This window comes from Ostrea edulis, chromosome 5 (genome assembly GCF_947568905.1).
Source record: "Ostrea edulis chromosome 5, xbOstEdul1.1, whole genome shotgun sequence".
NCBI lineage: Eukaryota > Metazoa > Mollusca > Bivalvia > Ostreida > Ostreidae > Ostrea > Ostrea edulis.
Genome location: NC_079168.1, coordinates 67,304,457 through 67,319,722, shown reverse-complemented (window position 1 = coordinate 67,319,722; position 15,266 = coordinate 67,304,457). Strand labels below are relative to the sequence as shown.

The 15,266-nt window shown below is 39.2% G+C and overlaps 1 protein-coding gene and 2 pseudogenes across 1 annotated transcript; all 3 read left to right on the top strand.

Annotated features, from left to right (window-relative positions):
• The first annotated feature begins 5,546 nt into the window (after window positions 1–5,546).
• On the top strand, window positions 5,547–6,379 carry LOC130054996 (piggyBac transposable element-derived protein 4-like; annotated as a pseudogene).
• A 107-nt stretch (window positions 6,380–6,486) lies between these two features.
• LOC130054700 (uncharacterized) lies at window positions 6,487–7,258 on the top strand (annotated as a pseudogene).
• A 5,951-nt stretch (window positions 7,259–13,209) lies between these two features.
• LOC125660396 (uncharacterized) lies at window positions 13,210–14,958 on the top strand. Its single transcript, XM_056166138.1, has 2 exons — window positions 13,210–13,646; window positions 13,821–14,958. Exons 1-2 carry the CDS (start codon window positions 13,210–13,212, stop codon window positions 14,956–14,958), a joined length of 1,575 nt encoding a protein of 524 aa, XP_056022113.1.
• Window positions 14,959–15,266: the final 308 nt, after the last annotated feature.

The following is a 15,266-nucleotide window of genomic DNA, read 5'->3' as shown; positions in this document are numbered from 1 at the left end:
CGTCAAGCTCTTACATGTAGTAGTTGCAGATTCAACTATTTATAGAGATACTGAGTTATGATGCACACAAAAATGGGTCTGGCACAAAAATGTTGATTTAGCTCAAGATGACTGGTAAAGTCTATAACACAGAGAGACCGGGTATTTATTCAATTGTGATTGATTGATTGAATATTGTTAAACGTCCCTCTCGAGAATATTTCACTCACATTGAGACGTCACCACTGCCGGTGAAGGGCTGTAAAATTTAGGCCTATGCTCAGCGCTTATAGCCATTGAGCAGGGAGGGATCTTTATTGTCCCACACCTGCTGTGACACAGGACCTCTGTTTTTGCGGTCTCATCCGAAGGACCGCCCCATTTAATCGCCTCTTACGACAAGCAAGGGGGTACTGAGGATCTATTCTAACCCGAATCCCCACGAGACTATTCAATTGTGCCTGATGATTAAACTAATAATAAACATGTATGGAAAATTTATTATCAGTGAAATACGATACTGTTGTACAGAGACAAAGTTGCATTTTATAGGTTAAGACTGTGTAAGGCTCTACAGGGACTAGGTTAGGATCTACAGGGACTGGGTTATACTCTACAGGGACTAGGTTATGCTCTACAGGGACTAGGTTATGCTCTACAGGGACTGCGTTATGCTCTACAGGGACTAGGTTATGCTCTACAGGGACTAGGTTATACTTTACAGGGACTAGGTTATACTCTAAAGGGACTAGGTTATACTTTACAGGGACTAGGTTATACTTTACAGGGACTAGGTTATACTTTACAGGGACTAGGTTATGCTCTACAGGGACTAGGTTATGCTCTACAGGGACTAGGTTATACTCTACAGGGACTAGGTTATACTTTAAAGGGACTAGGTTATACTCTACAGGGACTAGGTTATACTTTACAGGGATTAGGTTATGCTCTACAGGGACTAGGTTATACTTTACAGGGACTAGGTTATGCTCTACAGGGACTAGGTTATGCTCTACAGGGACTAGGTTATACTTTACAGGGACTAGGTTATACTTTACAGGGACTAGGTTATGCTCTACAGGGACTAGATTATACTTTACAGGGACTAGGTTATGCTCTACAGGGACTAGGTTATGCTCTACAGGGACTAGGTTATACTTTGCAGGGACTAGGTTATGCTCTACAGGGACTAGGTTATGCTCTACAGGGACTAGGTTATGCTCTACAGGGACTAGGTTATACTTTACAGGGACTAGGTTATGCTCTACAGGGACTAGGTTATGCTCTACAGGGACTAGGTTATACTTTACAGGGACTAGGTTAGGATCTACAGGGACTGGGTTATACTCTACAGGGACTAGGTTATGCTCTACAGGGACTAGGTTATGCTCTACAGGGACTAGGTTATGCTCTACAGGGACTGGGTTATGCTCAACAGGGACTAGGTTATGCTCTACAGGGACTAGGTTATACTTTACAGGGACTAGGTTATACTCTAAAGGGACTAGGTTATACTTTACAGGGACTAGGTTATACTTTACAGGGACTAGGTTATACTTTACAGGGACTAGGTTATGCTCTACAGGGACTAGGTTATGCTCTACAGGGACTAGGTTATACTCTACAGGGACTAGGTTATACTTTAAAGGGACTAGGTTATACTCTACAGGGACTAGGTTATACTTTACAGGGACTAGGTTATACTTTACAGGGATTAGGTTATGCTCTACAGGGACTAGGTTATACTTTACAGGGACTAGGTTATGCTCTACAGGGACTAGGTTATGCTCTACAGGGACTAGGTTATACTTTACAGGGACTAGGTTATACTTTACAGGGACTAGGTTATGCTCTACAGGGACTAGATTATACTTTACAGGGACTAGGTTATGCTCTACAGGGACTAGGTTATACTTTACAGGGACTAGGTTATGCTCTACAGGGACTAGGTTATACTCTACAGGGACTAGGTTATACTCTACAGGGACTAGGTTATACTTTACAGGGACTAGGTTATGCTCTACAGGGACTAGGTTATGCTCTACAGGGACTAATCTATGCTCTACAAGGACTGGGTTAGGGTTTACAAGGATTGGATTAGATGCACGTGAACTGGATCATATCCTAATTAGTATTAGAGTCAGGCCCGTGAACTCAATTACATTTTTGATTAGTGTTAGAATCAGGCCCGTGAACTGAATCATATCCTAATTAGTGTTAGAAGCAGGCCCGTTAACTGGATCATATCCTACTTAGCGTTAGAGTTAGGCCCGTGAACTCAATCATATTTTATTTAGTGTTAGAATCAGGCCCGTGAGCTGGATCATATCCTAATTAGTGTTAGAATCAGGCCCGTGAACTGGATCATATCCTAATTAGTATTAGAATCAGGCCCGTGAACTGGATCATATCCTAATTAGTGTTAGAATCAGGCCCGTGAACTCAATCACATCCTAATTAGTGTTAGAGTCAGGCCCGTGAACTGGGTCATATCCTAATTAGAGGCCCGTGAACTGAATCACATCTTAATCAGTGTTAGAATTAGGCCCGTGAACTGGATCATATCCTAATTAGAGACCTGTTAACTGAATCACATCTTAATTAGTGGTAGAATGAGGTCCGTGAACATGACCGTATCCTAATTAGTGTTAGAGGCAGGCCCGTTAACTGGATCATATCCTAATTAGAGGCCAGTGCACTGAATCACATCCTAATTAGTGTAAGAATAAGGCCCGTGAACTCAATCACATCCTAATTAGTGTTAGAGTCGGGCCCGTGAACTGGATCACATCCTAATTAGTGTTAGAGTCAGGCCCGTGAACTGGATCATATCCTAATTAGAGGCCCGTGAACTGAATCACATCTTAATCAGTGTTAGAATTAGGCCCGTGAACTGGATCATATCCTAATTAGAGACCTGGTAACTGAATCACATCTTAATTAGTGGTAGAATGAGGTTCTTGAACATGATCATATCCTAATTAGTGTTAGAATAAGGCCCGTGAACTCAATCACATCCTAATTAGTGTTAGAGTCGGGCCCGTGAACTGGATCACATCCTAATTAGTGTTAGAGTCAGGCCCGTGAACTGGATCACATCCTAATTAGAGGCCTGTGAACTGAATCACATCTTAATCAGTGTTAGAATCAGGCCCGTGAACTGGATCATATCCTAATTAGTGTTAGAATCAGGCCCGTGAACTCAATCACATCCTAATTGGTGTTAGAATTGGGTCCGTGAACTGGGTCACATCCTAATTAGTGTTAGAGTCAGGCCCGTGAACTGGATCACATCCTAATAAGAGGCCCGTGAACTGAATCACATCTTAATCAGTGTTAGAATCAGGCCCGTGAACTGGATCATATCCTAGTTAGTGTTAGAATCAGGCCCGTGAACTCAATCACATCCTAATTAGTGTTAGAGTCAGGCCCGTGAACTGAATCATATCCTAATTAGAGGCCCGTGAACTGAATCACATCTTAATTAGTGTTAGAATTAGGCCCGTGAACTGGATCATATCCCAATTAGTGTTAGAATCAGGCCCGTGAACTCAATCACATCCTAATTAGTGTTAGAGTCAGGCCCGTGAACTGGATCATATCCTAATTAGAGGCCCGTGAACTGAATCACATCTTAATCAGTGTTAGAATCAGGCCCGTGAACTCAATCACATGCTAATTAGTGTTAGAGTCAGGCCCGTGAACTGGATCATATCCTAATTAGAGACCTGTTAACTGAATCACATCTTAATTAGTGGTAGAATGAGGTCCGTGAACATGATCATATCCTAATTAGTGTTAGAATAAGGCCCGTGAACTCAATCACATCCTAATTAGTGTTAGAGTCGGGCCCGTGAACTGGATCACATCCTAATTAGTGTTAGAGTCAGGCCCGTGAACTGGATCATATCCTAATTAGAGGCCCGTGAACTGAATCACATCTTAATCAGTCTTAGAATTAGGCCCGTGAACTGGATCATATCCTAGTTAGTGTTAGAATCAGGCCCGTGAACTCAATCACATCCTAATTAGTGTTAGAGTCAGGCCCGTGAACTGAATCATATCCTAATTAGAAGCCCGTGAACTGAATCACATCTTAATTAGTGTTAGAATTAGGCCCGTGAACTGGATCATATCCTAATTAGTGTTAGAATCAGGCCCGTGAACTCAAACACATCCTAATTACTGTTAGAGTCAGGCCCGTGAACTGGATCATATCCTAATTAGTATTAGAATCAGGCCCGTGAACTGGATCATATCCTAATTAGTGTTAGAATCAGGCCCGTGAACTCAATCACATCCTAATTAGTGTTAGAGTCAGGCCCGTGAACTGGGTCATATCCTAATTAGAGGCCCGTGAACTGAATCACATCTTAATCAGTGTTAGAATTAGGCCCGTGAACTGGATCATATCCTAATTAGTGTTAGAATCAGGCCCGTGAACTCAATCACATCTTAATTAGTGTTAGAGTCAGGCCCGTGAACTGGATCATATCCTAATTAGAGACCTGTTAACTGAATCACATCTTAATTAGTGGTAGAATGAGGTCCGTGAACATGATCGTATCCTAATTAGTGTTAGAGGCAGGCCCGTTAACTGGATCATATCCTAATTAGAGGCCAGTGCACTGAATCACATCCTAATTAGTGTTAGAATAAGGCCCGTGAACTCAATCACCTATAGGGAGAGCTCCGCTCTCACGGCCCTTCACGTATTGGTTTCGATACGATGAGCAATTTCGCCTCAGAATGGCCAGTCAGCTGACTCAGCCACAACTGTCATGGGGCAACATCAACCAAGAATTTTGGTTGTTGCACATTTCGAATAGGTTAGAAACCCACACCCGTAACAATGCTCATCAGAACCAAGGCGGTCATTTCAATCAAGTAAACCGTTCTGCAGTATTGTACTGCAACCATTTCAATAAGGGAGTAAGTTGCCCTTTCTTCCCTAGGCACAGTTACAACATGCAGCAAGTGCGGAGACAACCACCCAAGCAGCAGATGCCCAAAATAACAGTCCCATATATTCTTTGGGAGCAACACCTATAAAATTCCATAATTTATGCAAACATTTGGAAGGATACAGGGACGGCAAATTTATTCGGGAAGGTTTTCTACACGGTTTTAAACTTCAGTATAGAGGGCCTAGGTCACCCCACGAGTCCAATAATATCCCTAGCCTTAATGATAATTTAACAATAGCTAACAATAAAATTCACAACGAAGTTGCCTTTAACTCCCAGTGACGCCTTTTAAGTGCCGACGTGATTAAATTGGTGACGTTTTAATAATAATTGGAATATAATTAAACAAATTATAGTTTCAAAAAGTAGAGTAAAAACTAAACAATGTTTCAGCTCAAAGTTTTTCGTACGATGTTGGGAATTTGTCGAAAACATGCATTGAAAATCGCACATTGTTGCCGGAAAGTAAGAAAATTAAGCCGAAATGATAAAAATTGTGTTATCTTCTGTTTGTTAGATCTTTCATAATAAAGACAATGATTAAAATGTATATCATATTTGGAAAGATTGAAACATTTGCTACATTGTTTCAAAGATCGTATGACCAGGAACATATTTACAAAGTTATCTCAGTACTTGCCTCTTAATGACAACAGTACACAGGGACATGCGGGATCACCACAGTATGACAAGTACTTTGTACAGGAAACACATATTTTGTATCCTGACTATTTAAAATAAGGCACATAATATTGATAATGGCCTTGGGTGATGATGACGTTTCGGAAAGGGGGAGGGGGTGTTATAACCTTCATGTAAGTCACATTTATTTTCATGATGGTTTCCATGTTATTGTTTTCGGTATAATTTTGTAGGTTGCATAAAATTCGTCCACTTATATCGGTGACAAGGGAAGCGTTCAAAAACATTACAAGCCAGGGAAATGTCAAAGCATTGATGAGGAATGGTGAGATACAAAGGACAACATTATGCTCGACAATACACTCCCTGCAAGCCAATAAAGCGAGGGCTGAAGGTATATCATACACCTAAAGATTCAAATTTGTAATTAGATATCTATTCATAATGACATTCCATTTTTTTGAGAAATTTGTTTACATATCAAAATCATCATAAATATTTACTTTGCATTTAGGAACGTAAAGACAAATTGAAGACTAATTTTTGAAATCAACGATCATTGTAAATTTAGGCATAGCATTTATATGCATTTTACAGGTGTGGATGCGTTGTGAACCAAATGGTTATACACACGAATATCTCTTATATCTTGGCAAATTTGACGACATGCGAGGACAGAATCTTGGAGAGAGAGAGTCGTTAAGCACCTATGCAAGGAAATCAAATGGAAAGGCCATCATGTATTTTTGACAGGTGCATATAGATCTACAAATTATGCATATAGTTCTTAGACCCATGTCATGTAACGTAAATAAATGTATGTTACTGGTACTTTCCCCGTCAAAATGTTAGAATAATAAATCATTACAGGTTTTTCACTTCGATTCCTTTGGTTCAATGTCTGGAAACGTATGGGATATATGCTTGGGGAACCATCATGTCAAACAGAAGAGGATTTCCAGTCAACTTGAAAAATCCAAATTTAGAACGTGGAGATGCGCAGCAAATGCAACATGGGAATATGGTGATAACTGTTTGGAATGATAACAAACCGGTAAATAGAAATTGAATTGTATCAATCTACAAGTAGTGTTTGTCAATATATATGTGCTTTGTTATTATCAAAAGTATGTGTTGTAGGTTCATGTGTTGTCCACCACGTCTAGCCCTCTGGGTGATGAACCTGCGGTCAGGCGAGTCAGAGGTGGTGGTATGGTCTTTCTTCAGCGCCCCCTCCCCTGCCATAGAGCACTATCAGCAGAACTACTGTGGGGTGGACCGATCACAGCAATACAGGTGAAAGAATCCAGTTGGAAGACCTTCCAAGAAATTCTGGAAATACTTCATGAATTTTATTTTGGAGATATGTGTCATCAACGGCTACCTTCTATGGTTGAACACCCATGAAATCTCACAGGCATTACTCGCTAAATGAATTCTCATTGGATGTTGGCCAGTTTTTGACCGGGGACTTTTCCAGTCAGAAGAGGCAACGGCTTACTCAGCCCCGTAACCCTCCAGTTACCACAGCCAGTATTGCGAGACACACTAGCGAGAAACTTAGTGAAAGTAGACGGCGGTGCAAGTGGTGCAGTTCCCTAGGCGTGAGGCGGGAGACAGTGTATGGGTGTACCGTGGACCATCGTGACCATGGTGAAAAGATTCAGTAACGCAGGGTTTCTAGATCAATTGGGTAAGTTGAAGGGAGCGGTCCATTTATTTTTCTCAAAAAACAACCTAAATAAGAGTTTTCTGTGTCTAAAACACATCGCACGGAATGCACAGACGTATTAAGAAACAGAATATGTCCCATGCTTTAATTGAAAGTAGTTACTTTTCTCAAACACTCGTGTTTAATATCGAACACCCAATAGAATTCGCATGATGTTTGCTTCATGAGTTGAATTCAAAGTTTAAAATAATTTGAGAAAGAAAGTTGATAATGTGTCTCAAGAATATAAAAAGACATTCAATTTCTTACTAAATTGGGATTCATAATAGTCTTTATTTCGACGAAATGTTTGAAAATAAAAATAGCGCAGAGTGAAAAGATGGAATATATTACGTTACTAAGGTGAAAAGATATCAAAGATTCCCATATTGTTTAATATCATCCAGCAAATTCACAATTTTAAATTTTTCCGTCAGATATTATATTCTGATTTATGGAATGAATCTATATTTCTTTTCGTAGCACATGATACACAAGTTTTCCTTCCATTTTTAATGCCTCGTTCACACAGGATTTAATTCGCATTATATATTACCTCCGTGTGAACGCTATTTAATTCGAATCAATTTAATGCGCATTATTACTTCGCATTAAATGTAATGCGAAGTAAAATTCAATGCACATCCGTGTGAACAAGGCATAAGAGATCGCAGGTTGGGCTAAAAAGAGGTATTTTTATTTGCCCCCCCCCCCTCCCCCACGTCTTGAAGCCAGACACAAGACCATTTATATAATCTAATAACATCTGCTTCTGTATTCCAGACATGGATCACTCTGTGGCCCAGTATGTGGAGATCTATTCGAGCGAATCATTTCCATGTGACATGTGCGAAAAGATTTACAGATCAAAGTCGGCGCTTAAGAAACATCTTCATTACCATGGAGAAAAAACGGAAATGTGCGACACTTGTGGGAAAAAATTCTATACAAAGGGTGATCTGTGGCAGCATAAAAAGCTCCTTGATTATAATCCCGTTGTCTGTGAATATTGCGGCAAAGTATATAAATCTAAGGGCGCATTAGAATTTCATAAAACAGCAAAACACGAACAATTAAAAATGAAGAAATGTAAGCTGTGTCCGAAAGAATTTTGCGATAATTTTCACAAAAGCAGGCATGAAAAAACACATTCCCAGCTTAAATCTGTGTGTGACAAATGTGGGAATTTCTTTCGGAATTTAGAGGAACACATAATCACATGCAGAAACACACATCGCAAAAACCCCATAAATGTGAATTTTGTAATGCCGAATTTTTGGAAAAGCGCTACCTGAAGGAACACGAAAAATATAAATACATTTAAACCCACTGTTATTCATGTGAGAAATGTAGTGGAAAATTTGCACACACAAGAAGTTGTTTCTTCAACACAAGAAGAAATGTACACTTTCGGGTTAACTAGGCAAATGACGAAGTTCGATGCGCAAGATCTATTTTGTTAATCAATATCTCTTAATTAAAAATTGTATTTCAAGTTATGAACCTGTTCTTTCTTTCTTTGTTCATCTTTTATCATTATTATTATTATACCTAATCATCAAGCCGGCAGCTGTGATTTATGTAATCAGTTTATTAAAATAAAGATTAATGAGAACATGGAAATCAAGTTCACTATATCAATCATATAACAAATAGGATAATTGTCTTAAATCAGTCTCCATATGAGTGAAAATTTCTCGAGCGTTAAACAATCAATCAATCAATCTTAGATTAGTTATGTGAATTCTATTCCAAGTCTTTTAGTAGCTAGAATTTTTGATTCATCCCTTCGATGCCATTGTCGAACTGGAAGGGCTTCTCTAGACGGGACCGAAGGTCAAGATACTGTACCATATTTTATTCGTCTTGCCACGTGTTTCCGACCTGTCTCATTAAAGGCATGGTCACTATAAAATAAAATGAATAGAACAGAGTATGCTCATACTCTCCGGTGATGACGCTTTTAAGAACCAATCAGTAAAGCACATGTTGTACATTGAATGCCCTGATTCCTTATGATAAACTATTTTACAAATCTGTGCTGAATGTTCTTCTGTCATTATCATGTGTTTCTTAAGATGTTCGAGTCTCATGTTTAAGTAGGACCCAGTTCTTTGGTAAATCCCAGGGAAAGGTGAATTTAATCTCACTTTGTGATCACCCCCATTATTTTTCTACTTTTCTTACAATGTTAATGACTTAGTTGATTTTAAGTGGAATAGATGTAGTATAGATATACGAACTGTTCGAAAACACTTATGCCTTCTTCTCACACAATGTAGAAGGTGAAAGCAGCAATGACCTTGATATTTTGACTTTAAACTTCCAACGCTTCTAATATTGTAGGGACCACTTATGCTGTAAAGTTGAAGCTTTGTATCTATATCGATTAAAAGCCCTTCAAATGTTACAATAGGAACACTCTGTATATACATAGTAGCAGGAGGGAATCGTTCAAAGTTAATTCCGTGCAGAAGCAGTTGTCTCATTTCGATAAGTTTCTGAACGCGCTCTTGTGCAGAAATCCCAGGATCATCACAAGCTGAGTACCAAGTTCTTATTACGGATGTGATATTTGCAGATCCATAATAACAATTTCTTCTCATCCACTGCTCAACCTCTAGTGAGAAATTCGTCTTTGCATTCAAAACACTTTGTTTGTCAAGCAAGTCCTCTACCATTGATACCTTCAGTGGCGTTTCTCCAGATTTCGCACATGACTTCCAGGCTTCTGGTCCAATACCAAATACCCCTGTTGTGTTTGATCTCACGCGTAGATGAGTCAGATTGTGTGAGTAATCTATACTTTTTGCGAGAACACTACCAGTTGATTCGCAAAATTCAGGAACAGAGTACCAAAACTTTACCTTGTCATCAAAACCGATAAGATGAGCATCATTAATAGTAGATTTTTCAATCCACTGTTTTCTTCTTTCTGGAAAAATATATTGAGCAAATGCAGCACAAAGAACATCCTTTGGCATTAGCTTTGATTGAACTGTTTTACAAGCAAGCGATGAAAGTGAAGGGATAGAAATATGTCTTCTCTTCCTTATTGTCAGAGATGGTGGACTTTGCTGTGCACTTCCTGTGATGCGATGGAGAAGGTCATATTTCTTTTCTTTTGACCAAGACCGCTTCCTCTCTGTTTTCTGCAATTGAATAGGAAGTTTTGTTTTCACGACAAATGTGTCAAAGTAGCGTCTTGAATTTCATTATGAATGGGCCCTTTCAAATAGGAACTGTCACGGTTTGACCACTTTGATCGAAGTCTATCGTTCTCATCAAAATGTCTCAATATTGTTGAAATCGTATCTTCGTCGAATGTTAAAAGATCCTCTGTTTCATTATTTTCATAAGAGGCACGCGAGGAACCATCAACGTTCTCAAAGTGAGACTCCTGTGAACCATTCCCTTGGTCCCGTAAATACTGCATAACATTTTCGACAATCCCTATTGCATGTGCCAAATCTGACTCATCATCTTCCTCTACCTTTCGTAGCAATTCCCCGAACAACCAATCAGAGTTATGGTGTTCAACAAGTGATTGATCTTCCTCATCGCGATCCTCTGGAATTTTACCACTCTTTTTTGCTTTGAATACTTTCATGTTTGTTGTCGCGCTAGAGAAAGCTCTGGCTCCACTCTCTACGACGAGACATTTTGGATTGTCCTGATGTTGTTTGCAACTGATTGCGGTGTGTTTATTAAGACTAGCAAGTACCTTATAAAGTTCCTGTTTACTTATCTTTTTGACTTCTTTCCAAAGATCTTTCTGTAACTGATATATGGTGGTAGGGTTTCCTTTTCCATCTCTTGTCATCAAATTTATCCATTGCCTGTCGGTTGAAAAAGAGTCTACTTTCAAGTTACGTTCTTTGCATTCACTAAGAACATGTAATGTCGCTTGATGCATTGCCTCCGATGACAACTTATAATCTTTGGGTCCATGTGTTATCGGTACACTACATGGTATCTCTCTCTTTGAGTTTCTGTTACGATCACTCAACACCCATACCATGAGCTCTGTTGCTTTTCCTCGGAGAGGATTGTAACCATCTTCCAAAACACTCATAGAACGGTCCAAAGATGGCTGTAACCCTGCAGAGTTTACCTCAAAGACTCTGTTAATAGGACTGTAAGTATAAGGTATATTTGGGCTCGAGTATAGCACACCGGAACACATATCTGCCATTCGAATCGACGGTATTTCATATACTTGCTCTGACACAAATACTTTTAACTGCTCTCTGATTTCTTTAACATTTTGTCTCATTCTTGAAGGTTGCTGACTTCTTCTGTGTTGAACAAATCGTTTATCTTTAGAGATTAGATTCCAGAGATATTGATCAAATTTCACAATAAATGCCGTTGTAGATTGCTTAGAATAAGACAAATACTAGAGCTTGTCAGTACCAATAGCTTTCATTTCAGCTAAACATTGACAGACATAATACTCGGGAAGAACATAATGTACAGGTAGATGTGTTTCTGATGGAAAAGGGTATTAATTTCACTGCAGCTACAGCTTGTCCTCTTTCAAGGGGAATGCCTGATTCATCAAGTACAACATTTCTGATACTTCCATCAGGTGACACTACACTTAGAATCTCATTTCTATCAGTGAAATCGATATAACACCCCTCTTCCACGTAATGACATAAAGGAAAGAAAACAGGTAGTATTCTTCCAACTAAAGCACATGTAGCTAATGCACGTTTCTCGTTTTCTATTCCATGGTCAAGTCTTATTTGGGTATCAGTTGAGTGCGTTTGTCTCGACAACTTCAATATGAATTCATCGAAGTGTTGTTTTTGAGCTTTCAGTCCTCTAAGTATAATCGCATTATGTAGTGTACTTCCAGTTACTCTAGCGGAGGCACGTATTTGAGTCCAAGCATCTGTCGTTTGCTTTGTGAAGCGAGAATCCATTGCGGTTCCATCCAACATCGACTCATCTAATAGTTGAATCATGTTATGCCTTGTAGAGGGATCAAGTCTTTCGCTGATGTGGTACTCGGATATCGACCAAGCAAGATTGCTGGTGAAATGAGATATATTAGAAATTTCATTGAGTGCATTTCTCATAACTTTTCTGATCTGGTACAGTGATACCTGGATGCTGCTAATGGCATATACATATTTCGACTCGCGCAACCTCTCTCCTGCGAGGTTTTGGAACTTGGTCAAGCCAAACTGTTGGCGCAGGTCTAACTCCCTGCATTCGCGGACTCTTTTGTTTAAATCCAAAATGCAGCGTCGAAGATCTTTGCTAAAATTTTAGCTTTGGGAAAGAAGTTGAGAATTCGTAGAATGATCGAGGTTACTGACTGAAGCTTTTGCTATTTGAAAATGTTGCAACTCGATGTCTTTTCGCAACTTGCGTTCTTTTAATTTTTCGCCATCTTCAAACCCAAACATATCTACGTCTCCTCTTATTTTGTTCTCGCCACTTGTCAACTTTTTCGCATCTGCACAAAGCATATATGATGTATGTTCCCCATTCGGAAGATTATCTAAGATATTGTCTATGCATCCAGGTAGGATATATGTAGGCATGTTCAATTCCCCACCACTGATCTATTCTCATATCATCCTCAATATCTGGCAATGAGGCAGTCTGATATTTTCTCACTTCAAGATCATATTTCTCCATTCCCTCATCATCCAATACATTTGGAATGTATCCAGGCAACTTTTGGAGGAAAGATAATGTAACTGAATGTCCTCCATCTTCGCAAGCCAAGTGTTTTCGGTCCGCTTCGCTCCCCACAAACCCTTGGCAGATTACGGCACTAAAGCCGTGGCCCACAGTGCCGACACCTAGCGGATGTTCTGGATTTTAACTTTACAATCTAGCCAATCAGGTGACAGCTTTCATAATACTGTTACTTAGTACATGTAAACAAGTATGACGGAGACAACAAAAGAAAAGGTTGAGAAAGTGTTTCAAGTAAAATTAACGGTATATCAGTTACAAGCTATAGAAAGCATACAGCAGGGCCAAGATGTATTCGTAGGTACGAGGACAGGGAGTGGAAAGTCCCTCATCTATGAGAGTTCTCCAGTGGTTTTTGGACAATCGACTGTATGTGTCATAATTTCCCCGCTACTAAGCATTACGAAGGAGCAAGTGAATCGGCTTACAGGACTGGGTTTCCGTGCAACATATGTCGGAATGTCCTATTGTTGCAAAGACGATGTATCTAAGGGCTATTACCTATTCGTATTCGGAAGTCCTGAAGCTTTAGTTGGAAATGACGAATGGAGAGATATCTTTAGGCACCCCGAATTTTCGGTACGACATAGGTTGACAGTAATTGACGAAGTCCACACAGTTTATCAATGGTATGTAACCCTATAGCTTCCATACTTCCGTAGATGGTTTTCACCTAGAATTCTTACTGTATTAGAACTCTAAAAAAGGACACTTGTTCAAATTAAATATAGATAAAAATACATTTTACAACATACATTAAATTTCTAATGATGAAGAAATTAAGTTATTCTGATATTTTTCAGGGGTGAAGGGCAGAAAAATGAGGAAGCCTTCAGAAAATATTTTTCAAAGATTGGCGAGTTACGATCCCTTAGTTTGAATGTGCCCATACTTTCACTAACTGCAACAGCTAGTCCATCGAACAGGAAAAAAATAATGAAAAGTTTATGCTTCAGAGAAGATTCTGTTTGCATAGTTGATAGTCCTGAAAGACCAAACATTAAAATAAATGTGCAATGTGTAAAAAATAATGCTGATATAAGTGATACATTTGCATGGCTTATTGAAACACTCAACAAGGATAAAAGAAATACCCCCAGACATGTTATTTTCTGTGACAGCATAAAAGACTGTGCATTACTTTACAGCATGTTTGTAAGGAAATGTGGTTCCACCATGCTACAGATGTTTCATAGTAAAACATCAGAACACATTAAAGAAAAAATTCGGATGGACCTGGAGACAGAAGGTCAAATCAGAATTCTCATCTGCACAAATGCAGCTGGGATGGGAGTGAACTTTAAAGGGCTTCATAACATCGTTCATTATGGTCCACCAAGGGACTTGGACACACTCATTCAGCAGATGGGCAGGGCGGGACGAGATGATAAATGCTCTAATGAACTAATAATGTTCAAAAACCACAAAGGACATTTGAAAAAAATTGATCCAGAAGTTTTGTCATTGATTAAGACGGATAATCAGTGCAGAGGAAGCATTCTGTGCAAAGCATATAGTGCACATAGTCATATTTTTCAACAGAAGCACCAATGTTGTGATGTTTGTGAGAAAACATGTGACTGTTCGGGCTGTCCAAAGTTAACTCATCCAGCTTTCTTAACAATGGAAGCATTATTCCAAGAACAGGAAACATTTGAACGTCAAGTGTGTGAGCAGGACAAGACAATTATAAAACATAAACTGGAAGCCCTGCAAGCAGCTCAAAGTAACATGCCAGATTTGTTTGGTGACCATTCTGAACTTAGTGACGAAACCATCAATAGTTTATTCGTCAATTGTCACAAAATATTTACCATTAACGATGTAATGGAATATGCAACAGTTTGGTTGTTTGATACTGCTGTGCAAGTACTTCAGATATTTGATGACGTGTTTAATGACATTTTGATGTATGAATCATCTGACACAGAGTCATATTAGACTTTTTGACATCATAGACAGTTGCTTCTTCAACAAAAACGGAAAACGGAAATATTCATATCTAGTGATCAGTCATTCAAAAACTTACTTTGTTAAACACCACTCTGATTCCACGCACAAGTACTCTGAAGTTGAAATAAAAAATATGCTAGAGTTCCTCATTGACAATATCTTCGTGGTCTTTGGTGATCAGGTCTTCCAACAGTCTGTTGGAATTCCCATGGGCACGAATTGTGCTCCTTTGTTAGCTGACCTGTTTTTATATTCATATGAAGCAGAATTTATTCAAAAACTTCTACGTGAGAAGA